General features: G+C 41.7%; 1 protein-coding gene across 1 annotated transcript in view; it reads right to left on the reverse strand.

The window, feature by feature from the left end:
* BAIAP2 (BAR/IMD domain containing adaptor protein 2) overlaps positions 1 to 19779 on the reverse strand; it is a 183144-nt gene extending 163365 nt beyond the window's left edge. The window contains 1 exon segment of the mRNA XM_032208986.1: positions 19561 to 19779. Coding sequence (XP_032064877.1) covers positions 19561 to 19638 — 78 coding nt within the window. The 5' untranslated portion in view covers positions 19639 to 19779.
* Between the last annotated feature and the right edge of the window lie 843 nt (positions 19780 to 20622).

Here is a 20622-nt window from a genome sequence, read left to right on the forward strand (position 1 = left end):
ACATCACCAAGACAAACTAGGTAGGGCATTCAGAGACAGAAATAATAAGTAGGAGCATTCCACTCCGAAATATTTCATTATTAGATTCTTCCTGTATATCCTTTTCAGAAAACAATGAAGCTCTTTTATAGTAGTAGTGCAAACCTTTTTAGTGAAACAAAGCTATGTGGTAATCAGGATTCAAAAGTTTGCATACTTCCTTGGCAACCATATTTTGCCCATATTTTAGCCCTTTCAGAAAATGCTATCTTATTTGCACAAGTAAATCTTCACCTATATCATAATTCATAGGAGACGTGGTGGCTCAGTGGCTAAGATGCTGAGCTGGTCGATCAGAAGGGTCGGCAGTTTGGTGGTTTGAATCCCTAGCACTGCGTAACAGAGTGAGCTCCCGTTACTTGTCCCAGCTTCTGCCTAACTAGCAGTTCAAAAACATGTAAAAATGTAATAGAAATATAGGGACAGACCACCTAGGTGGGAAGGTAACAGAGCTTCACGCGCCCTCAGCATTTAGTCATGTTGGCCATATGACCATGGAGATGTCTTTGGACAACACTGTCTCTTCGACTTTGAAACGGAGATGAGCACTGCCTCCTAGAGTTGGGAACAACTAGCACATATGTGCGAGGGGAACCGTTATCTTTACTATATTATAACTCACAATCAGATAACAACAAGAAAAGGTAGCAACATATATTCCAAAATAAACTTAAATCAATCTGCAGACAAATTTAGTTTTAGCCATTTTGGATCTTCCCCCTAAAAAGCCCCAGCAGTCTATGGAACAATCCCTATCCAAGTTCTATTTGGAACAACATTGCTTTGATGAAATATAATTTAAAACTTTTGTAGAAAACATTCTACTAAAAATTAACAAAAGAATTAAGACTCCTCTTCTGACTTCAGAAAAGTGATAAACAATGGACTTATTCCAAATGACATTCCTTTATCTTCTTAAGGATGCGGTTAAAAGAATAGAGTGAAGCAGCCAAACACACACCTCTCTCTACTTGGCAAGGCAAACATAAATGTGACCCGCAGATCTTGGAAAGCTCTTAATGCAAGAGATTTTTTCCCCAAGTTCTTTGTCCAATTCTTCTGCATTTCGTACTTTTGCTCTTATGACTTTCGCAGAACCCAATTCTTCTGGGGGAGAAGGAAGCATCATTTTGGAGTCTGAAGCTGAGATGGGCAGCTGACTTAGCATGTTAAATTTCCAGGATAAGGCAGGGACTCACTCGGAGTTGGTGCAGAGAAACAGAAGGAAGAGATTAGAAAAGCAGCATGGAATATATTGAGGGCAGTACAGTGGTTATCCTGGATTTTTCCAAAGTACCATTTGGAGTAGAAAACAATAGAGTATTGCCTGGCTATTGGGATCACCATGTTGTATTCTGATTTCCTCCTCCTCCCCAGACCAATAAGGCACTCGACTGAAACCAGATCCTCAGGTTTTGTAAGTCAAGCCCCATGCCATGATGCAAACACATGGAGGTAATCAGCCTTTTATTCCATACCTGAACAATGCCATTTTTGTCCCATTCGTATTCATCGTCTTATAACCACAGGATTACAATACTGCACTCAGGAATGTCACAGATGGAGAGCTGCTGATGGGAAAGCACTCCCCCCCCCCTTTCTCTGGAAATAGCATCAGCACTTTGGCAACGTGCAAGCCCTATGCTGAAAGGAGTTCCTCCAGTATCTGAACTGGTTGATCCTGCTTCAGAACTTTACCCCGGTATTAAAGTGTGTTGCTCAAAACAAACCAATCACTATTTACATCTGACACTCCCATCCATGTATTCAAAGCATCTCTCCCTGTAGATTCAGAAGGAACAGAAACCACAATTCTACCAAAGCCCAAATCCAGTTTCGGCAGCACATACCGTACACACACGGAAAACACCCTTAATCTGTGTCTGTACCGATACTTCCAATTTGGCAGAACCTGAAGGAGAATATAGTTCAGATTTGCCTAAGGCAACACCCTAAGAGTTTGCAGACTGCCATAGTTGCATCTCAAAGTTTATTGAGCAGCCCATGGACTCACCTTCAACACTGCATTGTGCCACATTGCAGCACTGGTCAAAAGGGCCCAGTAGAGAATATACTACCTGAGACTTCTCCGGAAACAACAACTGAATAAAAACTGCTGTTGACCTTCTGCCGTTGCACCATAGAGAGTATTCTAACTTACTGCATCTGTGTATGGTTTACCAATTGCACAGTGGCAGATAGGACAGCACTCCAGAGGGTGAACATCATTGCCCAGAGGATCATTGGTTGCTCTCTCCCCTCTTTGGAAGAGCTTTATAGTTCCCGCTGCCTTAACAAAGTTCAAAACATTCTCAAAGATCCATCTCATCCTGGGTACTTTTTTTTTTTTGAACTATTACCATCTGGCAGATGGTACAGGATAATAAAAACAAGGACAAACAGGCTGAAAAACAACTTCTAACCCAGGGCAATAACCATATTGAATTCTATGGTATAGTGCAATATCAGGTTTTCAATTTCAATTAAATAGAATTTAAAGGATGTATGTTTGTGTTTTTATTTTTATAATTGTAATGTACACTGAAGACGGCATTTAATTTCATTGTACCATGTGCAATGACAATAAAGTAAACTAAACTAGACTGTTGTTTATTAGACATGCTACAATCTGAATGGGCTCACATAAAATGGTAGATCACATCCATAGTTTACAAACCATCATGGCGAGATTCACACAATACCCTAAGCCGCCTTATGCCAGAGCTTGCGACGAAGTGAACCAAACCAAACTACCTTGAGGGAGTATTCTCATATGATCCAGGATACTTGCTGAAACAGGGTGCAAGTTAGCTTTCAGCCAGTTATACAAGTAGTCCTCGACTTATAACAGTTAATTTAGTGACTGCTCAAAGTTACAACGTGAGTGAAAGCAAAAGACATGACCGTTTTTCATAGTGAGGACCATTGCAACATCCCCATGGTCCCATGATCAGAATTCAGATGTGACTCATATTTATGATGGTTGCAGTGTCCTGGGATCACCTTTTGTGATCTTTCTGATGAGCAAAGTCAACGGGAAGCCGGATTCACTTCACAACCGTGTTATTAATTTAACTGCAGTGATTCACTTTACTGTGGCAAGAAAGGCCATAAAACGAGGCGAAACTCACTTAACGTATGTTTTGCTTAGCAACAGAAATGCTGGGCTTAATTGTAGTTGTAAGCTGAGGACTACCTGTTGTTAGGAAACGTGCTATGTGACTTTGGCTCATTCATATTCTCAGTCCAACCTTCCTCACAGGATTGCTGGGGGTGGGGGTGGGGGTGTAACATTAAGATATTCAAACAGGATAACGTCAGCTATCTAAGAAAAGATAAAAGTACAAATGCTAATCACCATCTTCAACGTCAAGTAGAACAATTAGTGTACCACCAGCTAGTCAGCAATGTCTTATCTCTCAATAAATCTCTTCCCTGAGACAACAATGCTCTGCATACCTGGATAATTAATCCTTAATTAAGAGTTAAGCATGCAGTAATCCCTGTGATATATTCCATTCAAGGTACAGAGTGGACAACAAGATACAGGTAGTCCTCGGCTAATGACCGGTTGGCTTAGCTACTTATCTGAAAAGGGGGATTTAGGAACCCAAATCTGAAGTTTTGACAATCATGTCCCTCCCATGTCACATGACTGTTCTTTGGCCATTTGGTAACACGGCCACCTTTACAGCCATTCACAGCATCCCTTAGTCTCATGACAGTGGTTTATACTGTATTTTTTGGAGTATAAGACACACCATTTCCCCCCCAAAAAAGAGTATGAAAATCTGGGTGTGTCTTATACACTAAATACAGCATTTTTGGCCTCCTGAAACCCCACCCCCTTCACAAAAAATGGACCTGCAGAGAGTTTAGGAGGCCTGCAAAGTGCTCCAGGAGGCTGGGGAGGACAAAAATGAGCTCATCTTTGCCCCCCCCCCCACAGCCCTCAGGAGCACTCTACAAGCAAACAAATTTTTTTTTTAAAATTTCCTCTTCAAAATCTTGGTGCGTCTTATATTCCGGTGTGTCTTATACTCTGAAAAATATGTTAACTGATTTGCCAAAAAAATAATAATCTGGCAATGACTTCTGGGATTTGGCAAAACTGGGATATGGCAAAACTGGGCCCGTAGGGAACCATTGGTCTTTAACCTGAGGACTACCCATCCAAGATAGCTGTTCTCTAAGATCGCAATCAGTAGAGAGTGTTACTGTCAGATGTAGGCCCTGCATCACAGCACTGATAAGTCAATACAACTAAACCTAGCTAGGTTTATATGTGACAGCCGCCTAGCTATAAGAAAATATAGATCAACAAACCACGCTATAGCTAACCATGACTTGGTGCAACTCTAGAATCCAGCCATATTTTAAAAAGTCAGTAGGAAGTAGATTGTTAAACAGAATTTCACAGAAGGCAATTTCCTAACTGAACCTAAGGAACACCAACCAAACCATACCTCCACATTCAATTATCTTCTGCTAGTAATTATATTTGTATCATGCTCCCTATGACTGCAAACCATTTCAGCAAGCAGCAAAGATCTGAAAGAATTACATCCGTAAAGAGGCTCAATGGAGCTTTAGGGAGCAAGATCACCCTCTATCGACCTGCATGTATCTCCTTCTAGCTGTCAAGACACGACAGCCATCCACCATTTTAATTAGGCTTCATGTGAAGGAGAATTTCTTGTCTCCTCTACGGATTTAAGGATAATAAAGCAATCAGCTCTTCTATTTGGAATGACATTTTACTTGCTAATCTGCAGCAAGCCCATGATCAGAAATTCTAGCTGTGTGCAGCCAAGATAAATAAAATAATATTAAGGAGGAATGGGGGGGGGGGAATGTTTCCCCAAACTTGAAAGCATGGTTTTCAGGGGATGATTTGCTCTTATTCCAGCCTTCTTCGGCATCTCATAACTTTCTTTCTATGCTAAAAGAAAACCTTGCTGTGAATACATTTGCTTTCCTGCTATAATTCCATACAGGCAGAACTCAACTTAAGTGGTTAATGTCTGCACCTCTTCACAGCAGAGGGAATTTACACTTCTTCACAGCAGAGGCTTCGGTTGTGCTGCAGAGGCAGATTTTCAGACATCACTAGCAGAGGTGATAAGACTTCTATCAGTGCCACAGTGAGAGCTTTCAGGATGAGTCACCGCAGAGGAGAAGTGGGATGGTGTTGGCGGAAGGTGCCAAGCTTTCTCCAACCTCCCCCTGTAATTATTCCACATGTGTAGGCAAGCGATTGTAGAGGCAGCAGTGGCGAGGGGGAGGCTGATAGTTCTTTCCACTCTCATTAAGTGTAATCATTCCAAGGATGAGTGCTAGTAATCGCAGATTCTTGGAATCAAAGCCCTTCTAAGCAAAAGTGAACATAGAAAAATTGGAGACCTGGGTCACTTAATACATTAAAATGAAATGAAGGTCATTGTATAAGTGTTGGGGAATGTTTGAATACATTCTCTCTCTCTCACACACACACACACACAAACACACACATTCACGCACACATGCACACACGTACACACGCACACACTTTTCACAAAGCAGTCTGAGAAATAACTGGTGGATCCCAAAGCCAAATAAATCCACAAAGTGCAATATAGAAAGAAAAGCTAGAACCGACTTTGGCCTTTGTTATAGCTGGGATACACTTAAAGCTACAAGGAACAATCTTGTGTATTGGAGAGTAGACAAAGTTCTCCTGACCTTGCCAAGTACCCTACTAGTTCTACTTCTTTTGTTCTAAAGTTTTAAAGCAAAACCCCGGTACTAAGGAGCAACTCAGAAGGGATGGCCTCTGAGTGTCTGACATTTTTATTTACCAGAATATCTCAAAGGTGCCTTTTCAAAAGGCAACTGGACTGTTTTTCCTTTTGAGGAAGACATTAAAAAAACAGTCCAGTTGCCTTTTGAAAAAGCACCTTTGAGACAGCTATGACCTAGATGACTGAGAATCTCCATATTCCCAATTTCCCAGAATACTTCTGGAACACAAAAGTCATTAGCATTCTTAGATAGCAAAGATGGAAGTCCACTATAAAATAGTGCCGCACTTTGAAGGGGTTCCAGACACACATATGGGGAAGGAAGGAAGGAAGGAAGGAAGGAAGGAAAGAAAGGACAGACTTTACTGCCTATACTTGACAAGGGGAGAAACTAGGAAGTGGCAATTGGACAACACAATATAATAGGAGGGGAGGAAACAGCAGATGACTTGTTAGAGAAGAAGACACATCAGGAGACCAGAGCTAAAGTTCACAAGGTAAGACAAAAAGGCAGACCAACATAGTGACCAAGTGGGAGAAAAGGGAAAATGGAAAACATACCCTGTTTCCCGGAAAATAAGACATACCCGGATAATAAGCCCAATCAAGCTTCTGAGAGCATGTGGTAAAATAAATCCTCCCTTGAAAATAAGCCCTCCCCGAAAATATTGCAACATGGCAGCAGCCATGAGGTGACCACACCTCCTGCACGTCAAAAATAATAAGACCTCCCCAAAAATAAGGCCAAGTGCTTATTTCGGGGGTCAAAAGAAAATAAGACTGCGTCTTATTTTCGGGGAAACACAGTACTATGACAGAGAAAAGTTCATGCTATATATGGAATGAATCTTGTGTGCACGCACACACATGAAGAGGGGGGGTATATGAATGGGATTAACTTTTAGCCCCTTGCCCCACCTCTGCCTTATACTCAGGTTTGTGAAATAAGTGTTTGTGACAGAGGTATCCCCCCTCCATAGCAACCATTTTCCACAAGCAGCTGAGATTCAAGAAAAACAAGAAAAAACCTGATGTAACAGTACCTTTTTATTCTATAAATATGCAGATTTTCCATATGTTTGTGTAACTTTGCCTGGGCTACAAAACTAAGTGCTGTAGTGCAGTGGTGGGATTGAAAAAATGTTACTACCAGTTCTGTGGACATGACAGAGGAAGGATACTGCAAAATCTCCATTTCCTCCCCACTCTCAAAATTTCTGCTACTGGTCCTCCAGAACCTTTCAGAACTGGCTGAATACCACCCCTGCTGTAGTGTTGACCTTACTTAGTATTAAATGGAAGAACACCAGAAAACATCCCAAAAGAAGGCAATGACCTATAATTTCCAGACTATTAGCAGAAAATAGCTTGACCTGAAGGAGACTTTGATGCCACACTGTAAATGAATGGGTAGATCACAACAAGCAGGGGGATGTAAACAGATTTGAGGGAGGGGCAATGGTATAATGATGGGTAGACTTTACAAAATCTATCCCATTAATTACTATGATTTTACACTGCCCAAATTATGTGTCTATTATTTTCAAAAAAGATATACACATAATTTTGACAACCCAAAATCATAGTAATTAATGGTAAGACTCAGAAAATGAAACAGAATCTATATTGGTAATATACTCAACTACTATGACAACAAAGTAATCAATTTACATTAATTCTTCAAGATTTTAACAAGAAATTGCAAGAATGGGAGTTTTAGGGAGAAGTATCCAGATTGCAGTGAGGAATCTTTATCCATTACATTCAGTATAGGTGGCTAAGATAATGTCGGAAGATTCCAACTTCCCATGTCCGTTTTTCCAGGCTAAACAATGGCGGAAAAACAGCCAGTATCTTGGTCATTATTATAAAACTTTTCCAGTTTTGTTTTCCTTAGTGTGAATTTGGAAAATACCGACATCCAAGTGAGACAATTCTTAAAAGCACCTGTGATCAAACATGGTATGTTTTTATTTGGAAAAAACTAAAAAGCAAAAGCAACATGAATTGCTTCAGCATTTTTTAAAAAATTATCCGCTGCCACACAAGCTTAAGAGAACTTTCCCCATCTGATATGGCACCCATTCTAATACTCATTTCTTCTAAAACAATGTTTTTCAAAGTGTGGTCCAATGATCCCCTGGGGGCTCATGAAATCTCAGTTATTTGCCAGCCTATGCTGAAAAATATAATATTAAAATCCAATCAAACAATTGCAAGAAGGGGTAGTGACAGTCAGTGTATGCGTCAATTTTAATTTTTCATATGGTAAATATCAATCAATGTAGACCATACAAACACAAGATCTTTTGGAGTTCACCATAATTTTTTAAAGTGTGAAAGAGAGATAAAAGTTTAAGAAATGCCGCTTTAAAAGTCAGGCTTAGGGTTTCCATTATATTTAGTTTAATTTAGTTTCCATTAGATTATTTTAAACCCTTTCTTCAACTTCCTAGATGAAGCTGTTCTTGCTTTGCCTCATATGGTGTCAGCTGAGCAGGAAGATGCTAAGCAAACGAATGCCAGTCATAACCAAATACTTGGGGGGGGGAGGAAGCTTTTCAGATCAAGATCAAAATATTGCTTCTTTCCTTGTCATTAGAAGTGACACAGTGTATTCATGTTCCCTGTTCTTATAAGCAGACACTATGGCACACTCACCGCCAAACAGAAATAAAATATGGTTTTAGAACAGAAGTCACCATTGTTGCTTACTTTTCAAGCAGCTTAAGCAAATGCCCAGATGACATATCTCAACACATCCAGAAAACAGTCTTCTGAATTTAAAAACATACTGAGGGGATTCCCAGGTTGTCAGTAGATTAAAAATGCAGCTTTTAAAATCCCATAGTAAACGCATATTGTAAAATAGTCTTAGGGAGAGAGAGAGAAAAAACCGAGAAGGAATATGCAAGCTAACACTCTTTGCACATAAAGGTCAGAATCTGTTCTTTTATTCTTCCATGGTCGAGGTCAGATATAGAATAGTGGATTAACATCACCGGAAAGCAAATCCTGCATGGACATTAAAGAAGAGCAGTTCAGATGGAGAAAAGTGTGGGGACTCCCATGCAACAGGCATGCTCAGGCAGAGATTGTACAGACATCTGGCTAGGCTGCTTGAATTTGGTGTACCAAGCCGGGGAGGGGGGGGAGCGGGATTGGATGCCTCCCAACTCTGTGTTTCTATCAATATCATCTCATTTACAGCAAGATTGAAACCATCCTCAAAAGACCAATAAAAACAGTTAAGAATGCATACAATTCTCCATCCAGTTTGCAATCAGATTCGCTCTGAAATTCAGCAGGTTCTGACAGGTTCTGGAGAACTGGTAGTGGAAATTTTGAATAGTTCGGAGAACCGGCAAATACCACCTCTGGCTGGCCCCAGAGTGGGGTGGGAATGGAGATTTTGCAGTATCCTTCCCCTGGAGTGTGGTGGGAATGGGGATTTTGTAATATTCTTCCCCCAGGAGTGGGGAGGGAAAATAGAAAAGAAAGTTACAAGAAGACACTGCCCTCTCTCTCTAATATAAGGTCATCCTCAACTTATAGCCATTCGTTTATTGACCATTCAAAGTTACAATGGCACTTAAAAAAAGTGACTCATGACTGTTTTCCACACGTCGACCGTAGCAGCATCCCCATGGTCAATAAAATTTGGATGCTTGGCAACTGGTTCATATTTATGATGGTTCCAGTGTCCCAATGCAATAACCTTTTGCGACCTTCTGACAAGCAAAGTCCAGATCCACTTAACTATGTGTTACTAACTTAATAATTGCAGTGATTCACATAGCAACTGTGGCAAAAAAAGGTGTCAGGCATGGAAACCATCTTTTGCATTGGGTCTTCCAGCCTGCAACATTCAATGCTGTGGGAAAATGGGAGGGGGGATTATATGGAGTATGGGAGATATATAGTCTAAATAACATTTCTTTCTCAGAGAGTCAAGGACACCTTGCCCTGCAGCTGTGATGGTGTAACTGGGAAGCATCTCCAGTTGGGATGGTGCCTGATTGGGCCATGTGACAGACATGTGGGTGCTGGGCAGGGGCTTGCACTTTCATTTGGGGTGGGGGAAACATGGAAGCTTTCAGATGTGCCAATCTGACATCTCTAATAAAATGGAACTTTGAGGAACTTCAACCTTCAGAGTCTCCTTTTGTTGGGGGTGTTTCTTGGAACCCTGACAAAAGGTTGTAAAATGGGCAAAATGCACTTAACAAATGTCTTGCTTAGCAACAGAAATGTTGGGCTCAATTGTGGGCATAAATCAAGGATTACCTGCACTTTATATATCCAGGTTTAGAGGTGTTTCTGTGAATCCTACTGAGAGAAGAAACCAGAGGTGGGCTGCACTTACCTTAACAACCAGTTCGCTGGTTGTGAGCATGCATGCACACTTGCTTTGCTCGCACGTACCTCTTCGGGGCAGAAACAGAGCTTCAAACATGCAGCTAATCAACTCAGGCAGCTCTGGCGAGTGTAGCAGGCGCAGTGCGGAACTCAGCTGGGCAGTGTGGACAGGGGGAACGAGCCAGAAAGTTAGTTATAAGTGGATAGGATAATGCAGGGGCGGGTGGGCAGGCCCAGCCAGTGATCACCAACTACCGGTTCACCTGAACCAATCAGATCAGGCATCAGCCCATCACTGGAGGAAACTAACCAGAGCATTCCGGTGATACAGTAGAACTACGTCTGCACCTAAGGACCTCCATTTGGGGAACTCAAAATGAATGCCAAATAATCCGAAATTTGAATTTCAGTTTCAAGGCATTTAAAGATTCCAGTTCCAATCTGAAGCATGGAGAAGCTGCTTGCAGGGCTAAATGGTCCCAAGAAGGATAAAAAGATCATTGAAAACCAAGATTTCGTAAACTTCTTTTCCGTTAAGAAGCCACTGCATGAGATGCTGCCAGAAATGTTCTTCTCTGCACAATCATTGCTGGGTAGCATCAAGTCAATCAAGAGATGTTTTTCCTTTAATTTCAATATTAGGAAGGAAAATATCAGGTTGTCATGGAACCAAGTTCTCACTTCCTTTGCACAGGTTTTTCAGACTTTTTCATAGCTAAATGAATAATACATCACTTTAAAACGAAGTGGGAAGATTGATTAGATTTTCATCCCTTTAACTTCTCAGCATGGCTTCCAAGAAAGCGGAGGCTTAAGCAAGGGTTGGCCTCCTCACACCTGTTTAAAATAACATGGCTGGTTTAGAGCAGGGGTGGGAAACTATGGGCCCTTTATGACTTGGGGACTTCAACTCCCAGAATTCTGGGACTTGAAGTCCACAAGTCAGAAAAGGGCCATGTTTTCCCCACCTCTGGTTTAGAGTAATGAACAACCTGGGTGAAATTACTACTGTCCCCTGTGATATACAATTAAATTAGAAAAGGTCCAAGACCTTTTTTTAAAAAAAAATCTTACTATCAATATTTATAAGGAATAAAAAGCACTGGTAGAACCTGTAATTTGTTTTGGCCTCATAATGTTTTTGTAAAAACTGTTTTTGTAGTTGGCTTATACAAATAAGTGAAAGCAAAGGAAGACTCAATTTGAGACAACTGTTAACAAAAAATGAAAGATTTCATTTTTCAGTTCACCCATTGATGGCTGAACTCCAATCATCATTTTAAAATAATAATTAAAGGGGGCCCATTAACTATCATTTTAAATAAATGGCAGGCACATAGTAAAGTTTCTATACTGTAGTTTGCGGCATCATAGCAAGCTGTCTTTTCAAATTGTAATTTTAATGGTTTTATGAAATATCAATAATTACAACCGTTTGATTTGGTGGTAAACAATAAATTATATGTTAAAAATAATTGACAATTGCCAGTTCTGATAATTTCCTCTGAAGCTTTTGGCTTAATCATGGGTGTTTCTTTCCCAGCCTGTATAACAGACAGACATGAACACACTTTCTTTTCTCTCCTCAACATGGTTTCCCACCCACCCCCAGATTTGTTAAGATTACATTTCACAACATTTTCAGCTGGTGTGACCAAAGGCACATCTGAATATCATCAGACTGGCTTAAATTGTCCTTTATTGATTCCCCCACCCCCTTAGCTGTTGCCAGAAAATAGATTGAGTTATGTGCTGAGCAAAGGCTCACATAGAATTCCTGCAGAAACTGTACTTTCTTATATGCGACTAAATGGTATGTATGCTGGTGGTGTAACAAGAAACTCGTTATCGCTATTTAATCATTCACAGGAAGCTGGAAAGGAAAGGTCAGGGGAAAAAAGAGATCGTAATATATTTTCTGAATTCATATATTGCTTTAAGGTATGGTTTGACTATAGTTAATAAAATCAATTGGGTTCTGGCAATAAGCAAATTCCAAAAGAGCCATTATTTTGTTTTTGGTCTTCTGTCCAAACCCAGCCATTGGATAGTAAGTATGCAGCAATGGCCACTTTGCTATTTTCTTCCATGATGAGGTTAAATTCTTATTTTGCTAAATCTTCCAGTGGCAGCAAATTTAATTTGGCAGAAAATCTTAGGCACTGAAAAAGCTGTAGCTAGCTTGACAGCATAACAGAGTTCAATAACGCTTATAATCCAGGTGAGTGGAGATACCTGAAGCAACCTTATTAAGCAGCTTCTCTGTATACAAAGTAAGTCCAGTAGAGACCAGTGTGTCCTGTATGTGGAGATCCCATTTGCTTTCCCTCCTTCTTTCAAAGTAGGGGAACCTTAAGCTCTACTTCGACCATAGCTTCATCCCTTTGAAGAGAATGAAGCAAACTATTCTTAGAATCGGGCATCTACTGATACAGCAAAGAGCGAGCAAGCTCACAATAACACTGTGCCTGAACTCCCAGAGAAAGTTACATTTCCTGAAACTGCGCCATTAGTGGAGCTCTTTGAGAGACAACAACTTCAGCAGCAGCAGCAGCAGCAACCATGGCCAGCTTCAGAAGCCATGGCCAGCATGCTTGATTTAGGAGAACTGGCAAATGCCATTTCCTTCTTCAGGATCATCTCGCTTCCTGTTTGTATTCCTAAATACTCAGCCACCCTGCTCATCCTCAGCACATGTTACCAGTGCAATTCTGGCTGCTACTAAGAAAAACATAACACAATGCAAGTGCCAAGCCTGTTCCAAATACTTTTATAAACTGGGCAGAGGTGGTATTCAGCCAGGTTATAGAGAACCAGTAGCGGAAATTTTGAGTAGTTCGGAGAACAGGCAAATAGGCTAACCCCTGCTGCCTCCTGGCTGATCTTCTTTTGTTGCTCTAAACAGGAGAATGGAGCTGGAAGGCAGGTTGGTGGGGTGGGGAGGGAATGGGGATTTTGTAGTATCCTTCCCCTGCCACGCCCACCAAGCCACACCACACCCACAGAACCGGTAGTAAAAAATGTTGAATCCCACCACTGAAACTGGGATAAAATATGATTTAATAAGTGAGGGCACTGCTGAGATCAAATTTTAAAATAGGCTTGCGTGGGTTTTTAAAAAAAAAGTGCTTTTCAGAATCAGTCTGATTCTCCCATAAAACTAAGCCATTATTCATATAACATGTTAAACCATTGCAGTTGGTTAACTTTAAGACATGCGACTGCCTTAACTCCATCTTGTCTAGATCCTTAACCATGGTCAATAGCTTTTCTTTGGTTACAAGGTAAAGAAGCTGCCAATTCTATTGGGCAGTGATCAAAAATGTGGGGGGGGGAAGCAGGGGGGGGCATTCCTGAATATCTTAACTAGAAAAGTCACCAACTCTTATTAAGGAACTATGAGTGAGGGAGATAAGAAGATAATGCAGTATACCAACTGGAGTGATTTAAATATACCAGGCAAACATATGGCATGATCTGTTAATTATTGGCTTAAAATGATGTATGAACTCATCCCAAGAAACAATGATTACAAGCCACAAGGCTGAGTTCATGCACCATCCCAAAACAAGTATGCTGCAGTACCTTCACTTGTATAAAGTGGTCTTGACCTGTCACCTAAAGTCTACTGCAATGCTGGAGGCTTACAGAAGTTGTAGATATCTGCACTAAACATAACATGACTTGTCTGGATTAGTAGGATGTATAAACCAGCCTTTATGATGTACAAATCCTGGTTTGCAGTTTAGCATTGTATTTAGTCACGTGTTCAACTTTTAATTGTGGTTAAAACAAATTGCCCTATCTGTAAAAACCAAACTTCCTACCATGGAAAAGCAGAATTTACCATGAGATTTCTTAAGTTGGTTCAATGCTCTAAGACAGCTTTGCCTGACTTTAGTGCCTTCCAACTACAGGATATTGGATCTATTGAGAGGCCTACTGGCAGTGTAAATACTTCTGCTGGAAAGTCAATAGTTGAGATCTCACTTCAACTTTGCCTCTACTTCTCTCTTGGCCTTTATCTTTTACAATGTAGGCTAAAGAATTTCAATTTATTTTTACTGGTCTGTCGTAAGAACTGCAGATAAAACGTACCAAGAGCAGTCTGAATATTTTATGCACTTTACTAATGCTAGATTTTAATAAATCTAAGATATTCCCATAAGTAACATCCCCATTATAGCTTTCCATAAAAGACAGCAAAACAACAACAAAGAAATAATGAGAAAGACCAGCTACACACATGTATTTTTAAAATAAGTCAATAAGAATACTACTATGAGGCTGATCTTAGACTATCAGAAGAAGGAAAGCAATTTCATTCACAAAGTTATTTAAGGCTCATTTGAGGCATATATATAACTTTCTTCTTTTGTACTGCTACAATCACACCTCTGAGGATCAAACCCAACATTACTGTGGAAGATGCTACTGGAAAGTGAGCAAGCTGACCACAGCTGTGCAGGAGATTAAGTGTGGTGTGAAATAACATAGCAAGTAAACAAGATGGGAGCAGCTTGACTGTTTCTCTGTCAAACTCTACCAGTCAACGTTAAACCTTAGTTTAGTTTGGCTGTTGGCTGAATCAAGGCATGGAATAGATCTAAACAGTGCATATGCCAGGAAGAACGTTTAAGAACTACAATGGGCATTTCCAATTATTTTTCCCTACAGTTAAAAAAGGGATATTCACAACACTAAGAAATATAAGAAAACTAATGAAAGAGAGAAGCAACCTAGAACTAAGGAGAAATTTCCTTGACAGTTGGAAGAATTAACCAGTGGAACAACTTGCCTGCAGAAGTTGTAGGTACTCCAAAACTGGAGATTTTAAAGAAGAGTTTGGACAACCGTTTGTCTGAAATGGTATAGGGCGTCCTGCCTGAGCGAGGTGTTGGACTAGAAGACCTTCAAGGTCGCTTCCAACTCTGTTATTTTGTTATTCTGTTATTTCAGTGCAGCAACCTATTATCACACAGTTTTGATTTAGAGATAAATTTAATAATCTCCACCTAACACAGAAGGCAGCGATACCCTTTATCCTACTTGCCAAACATATTGCATTGCAGCATGACATGTAGCTTCGTGGCTGTTTCTTAATGCTTACGCAAATGGAGACCCACACCACGCAGCACATAACATTATTTCTGCAATAACTCCCAACTGACTGCCTAGGCTGGCATGGCCAGTGGTGAGGGATGCAGCACTGTGCAGCTCTGCAGAATCTCAGGGTCCACTGCAGTGGCTGCATACTCTCAGCAAACCCTTGCAAGGAGAAACAGTGAGTCATTGCTAAGCTGTAATTCATGGTTTACAAATCACCCTGATAGAGTACATACATTGTACTCCGCCTTGAGGTGACTTCTGCCATTCTGTTTTAAACCCTTAGAGCTTGTTGAATAAACCAAGTGTAGACTAGTACTGTCTTAGTGTAGAACAGGGTCCCAATCAACACTCCTCAAAAATAAAAATAAAAAAACAGAAGAGAAGGGAAGCGCATTCAGCTTCGAAAGATTCGGTTATTGTAGCTTTGCAATAGAAATAGCAGTGTAGGAGATGACCAGCCTAAGCCTGAGAGAGAGGTCAAAGGTGTCATCAGTCATGAGTCTTCACACCCACAAGAGATCTAATTCCAGCCCACCTTCTACTTCTATCTGCCGCCAATTTACTTGGGTTGTTAGTAGTTCAGATTCTTGCAGAGCGCTGAAGCTTGTAATAAATCTTTATACCCATTTGAACAGCCTGGATCTCCTGATTTCCCTGGCGCTTGACAAGCAGTGACCTAATGTAATCTACCCTGAAGGCCTGGCAACCCAAATCAGGGGAGGGGGGATTGGTAAATTCTGATTCTTCCTCCATGCACAAACCATTCATAGCCATTCGGTATAAATTGCTAGAGCACTGTAGCCTTTAAACTCTTCAAAGGTAGCCAATGGCAACCAAAAGATTGCCTATTACTGGTTTAGCATGGTGTGTAAGTCCAGCCCTTGGACCAGGGAAGCTTCTCCAAGTACTGTACCCACACAATGTCACAATCAGGTCTATATTTATCTTTCAATAAGTTTCAAATGATAACTAGCAGCCCTTATTACAAATATAACGAAACTATTTAGGACTATGGCATTAAAAACCATAGGTGGCACCCTGTTGCTGACTTAGGGTGCTCTCCAAAACCAAACAAGGCCAACTTTGATTGTCCTTGGATAGAGGATCACTTGGAAATCCCAGACTTGATAAGAAACTTTCCATGAGAAGACATAGCTACCAAGAAAACTGCATAGAACTTAAACATTAACTCAAAAGCATTTCTATCTTCTATAAAAATGAAAACAATATATGCCCTTCTATGACTGGACTCTACCAAAACATGAAAATATGGGTGTTAATCATGATAAAATTAAGTCCTCTTGAAAACTAACTTAGCACAATGGGTTTCAAGAGCTCTTAATCCACTATTTGAAAAAGCACTTGCCTTGTTGCAGGGAGCAGATGCTATTCAACATCAAAAATTCTTGCTTTCAAAGTTATTTGGATCCAAAAATTACAGTACATGAACTTGTTCATTAAAAAAGGAAAAAAGGAGAGTAGGTCTTGGTGAAAGATAGAACCTGAAATGGCCAAGGATGACTTTATATCAAAATAGGCAAAAAAGCTACGACAAAGAACAAAAAGAAAAAAGAAAGCTTTTCAATATCACACAGGGCTAAATGGTGGGAGTCTAATACTTTAGACGCTTCATTCTTCTCCTAGATAACTTAATGTTACACTAATTTAAATGAAGGAACAGAGACTGACCCCAGACAACACAGTAACTAGATCTAGTTTAATGCATGACAGCCTGCATTACATTCCTAAGTTAAATAAGATTTGATTAAGTGTGGTTCGCAGGGTCTACTGAAGTACAGAACATATCAATTTAAGAGAATGTTTTCAGTAAGATGTCCAAGAGATAAAAATTTCAAAGAGTCATTAATATGAGGGGGGGATGGGGGAGAGATTTAACACAGAACAAAGTACTGGCCTAATGATATTTTTTGTTAACTGGAAAACAGGGCCAAGCAGTTTCAAACGCACACACACTAACTTTTGAGAAAAACACAGAAGTTACTCCAATGTTCCCATACACATTGGGGACAAGCGGGTCAGGGCAAACAACCATATGCCAACTCCAATACACTTGGTTCCATGCCCAAGATAGAAAGTATACTTGTTCTTTCAAGTATGACATTGTGTTGGAAGACTTCCATCAACAGCTCTCTTTCTCTCTCACCCTCTTCCCCCCCCCCTCCGCCCCCGACAGCACCATCTGTGCTCCCAGTCTATGATTTCTGCATGTGGCATATGTGCAGGTGGTAAATAGTACAGACCTATTTTACATGTAGCGCTGGATTAGGCATGCAGCTAAATTATGGCACTTCATGCAAATAAGCCACGAAGAACCACCTGAATTAGCAGTTCCTTGCTTACTAAGGGATACATGCTTTTGAATGGCATGCTAGCAAACTAGCTATTAACTCAATGAGTGTAATAATGGTTGTTTTGGTGTCATTGCCATCTTATGCCCTTCTAGAATTGTGTTCAAATATGAATCTACCTTCCTTTTTAAAATAACCTATTTCTTACTGACTTGGGTCATACCAATTAAAATACAACGAATGAACCCAATAATGTAAAAATTAAAATGACACCACTGAAAAGGAAAAAAAAAAGATGTCTATTCATGCAAGTGACATGCCACGCTGGGAGCAGCGATTTTACCTAGCAGAGAAACAGTTTAGAAGAGGAACATTTTCTATTCCACAGAAACCTCAGAACAGCTTCTACGGAAACCACGAATACCGACAAGCATGTCGAGAGAGATCTCAGCTTTTACTGGAATCCAGTTCTGGTCATCTTACCGGTGCCCTGGGACTTTTACAATTCTGAATGCAGGAGTCCTTTTTTAAGATCCTTACATTCCATTAGAAACCACATCAAAAGCAAAGAAAGGATGAAGTTTTTTTTTTTTAACCACAGAATCATGTACCAGGAAGTATGTGTTGACATGGAGGGAGGGGTCGATTCTGTCCTTTAGCATTTTTTGTTTTCCAAGATGAATTTTCCAACCAGAACAATAAAACATCCGATTTATAACATTGGTTTTCACTTTAATACAAGAAATACATTATTTAAAAAAAATACTCCACATACAAATCACCTGTACTCTTACATAACCTATCTTTTCCCATCCACCCCCCTTTTTAAAGGACAAAATCTATTTCCTCCCCTATTTAGATACAAAGGAGAAACCAGGGAAGAGGCAAAAAAAAGGCAGAGAGAGGGAAGAGGACCAATCTTAATTTTAGATGTTGGATAGCCATTTGTCTGAAATGGTATAGGGTTTCCCACCTAGGCAGGGGGTTGGACTAGAAGACCTCCAAAGTCCCTTCTAACTCTGCTATTGTATTATTATCGTATAAATAAAGGGATGATGTTTCCTCCCCAGGAATACCTGACAGAGAGCAACTAAAGCTTCAGACCAACGCAGTGGATATTAACCAGGTAGAAGGAAGAAGGTAAACGCGGTTCTTTGCCTAAAAATTGGAATTCTTTTGAAGCAAACCTACCAGTACACCCTATTAAAAAACGAGCTCTAAGAGAGGAGTTGCTGCTTTCTCCCTTTTTTGGCAAATTAGCCTATTTCTTTATGGTTCGCTCCCGCTTTTCCCAGGGAAACTCATACACAGCCGCAAATCGCTCACAACATACACAAACGCACACATTCTCTCCTCGCCCCAGGAAATACGGTTTTCAATCAAGTCTCCACAGCACCCAACCTCACAAGGAAGAAAGACCAAAAAAGAAGGGAAAAAAGCCGCGAAGGAGTTTAGGTGGAACTGGGTTATATTCTTTTGGCAATTACGAAACGATCCATGCCGAGGCAGGAGAGAAAAAAAAACAAGCCAGCCAGCCAGCGCTGGGCGGCAGAATCGGGAGAATCCAAGAAAGAAACCGATTTTATTCGGTTAGGTTTCAATAATAATAATAATAATAATAATTTGTTTGAAGGGGGAAAAGACCCCCACCGAGCAACAGGGCGGAAAGACCACCGCGATCTGAAGAGGGGGGCGTCCCGAGTGAGAAGTGCGAGCGAGGAAAGGTACAAAAAAAAAAACCGGCTGCAACAGGTGATCGCCACTCCGCCAAAGCACACAAAGGAAAAACGAGCAGGCATCGCTGCCAGACGCGGCCGGGCGGCGGTGGAAGAGGAGTGCGCCAAAGGCAGGGAGGTCCCGCACGGCCAAAAGGACTCCGGCGCAACCCGGGACGCGACGGGAAGTTGCTCCAAAACCCGATGCCCCGAGCCCCCGTCCCTCTCCAGAAGACGATCGCCTCTAACCTTGTAGACATTCTCGGTGACCCGATGCACCTCTTCCGAGCGCGACATGACGGGGCCGGGGGCTCCAGGAAACACCATAGACTGGTCAGGAGGACGCAGGGCTCCACGGAGAGCGCGGGAGAGCGACGGCCGCCACCACAGCTAAGATCCGTGAACGTTGCAGGCGAAGCGACTGGGAGGCGCGACGCTTTATATCGCCTCTCAGGGCCGGGCGCATCCCCCACCCCCCAACAGCCGCCCCCGCCTCCACCCGCCCCCAGCTCCGCCTGCTCCGCCTTGCTCTGCCCTGGCGGTTGCCTCAAGGAGCGCCGCCTGGGAAAAGCAGGCAGGCAAGTAGGAGGCGAAGTGGAGTCAGAGAGGAGGCTGGAGCGAGGGGGAGGGAGAGCGGACGGACGGAGAGTCAGGCAAAGCCCACACGCGCGCACCGCGGCGCGCCGCCCACCTTCACCCGCCGCCCACAGCCCAGTCAGACCTCAGGCGCTCCGGCAGCTTTCTTGCGCGCCGCTTCACGCCAAGGAAAGAGAGAGAGAGAAAAAGGAGAGAGGGAGGATGGATGGAAGGAAGGACACGCAATCTCTCTTGCCCGCCCACGAGCGAGAAAGTGAGAAAGTATGCGGAACAATTTCGTCCCGTCGCCGGCATCCTCGCGTAACGGAGGGTGAAGGAAGGCTTCGCTTCTCGTGCATAATGCATACTCGGACGGCTTCTGCGGAATGTTCGCGCTAAATAACCTGTGATTTTCCGCGCAATCCAGAATAGGAGCAGTCGCCCACACACTCACACTGGTTGCAGTGGTGTATTAACCATTAAGCAAACTAAGCACGTGCTTAGGGCACCAGGCCGAAAGAGGGCACCACAAAGTTGAGAAAGATTTTAAAAAACCAATGAAGATTTGTACAGTATGTCCAAATTTGGTGGGGGCAACAAGATTTGTCAGTGCTTAGGGCACCAGTGAACCTTAATTTGCCACTGGCTGGTTGGCTTCTTAGTGTTGGCTAGGAGCCGAATCTGATCCAAAGTGGATGTATACCTGAAACCTCAATGGGCCCTTCTAACGGCCTT

The sequence above is a fragment of the Thamnophis elegans genome, chromosome 2, assembly GCF_009769535.1.
Source record: "Thamnophis elegans isolate rThaEle1 chromosome 2, rThaEle1.pri, whole genome shotgun sequence".
Taxonomy (NCBI): Eukaryota; Metazoa; Chordata; class Lepidosauria; order Squamata; family Colubridae; genus Thamnophis; species Thamnophis elegans.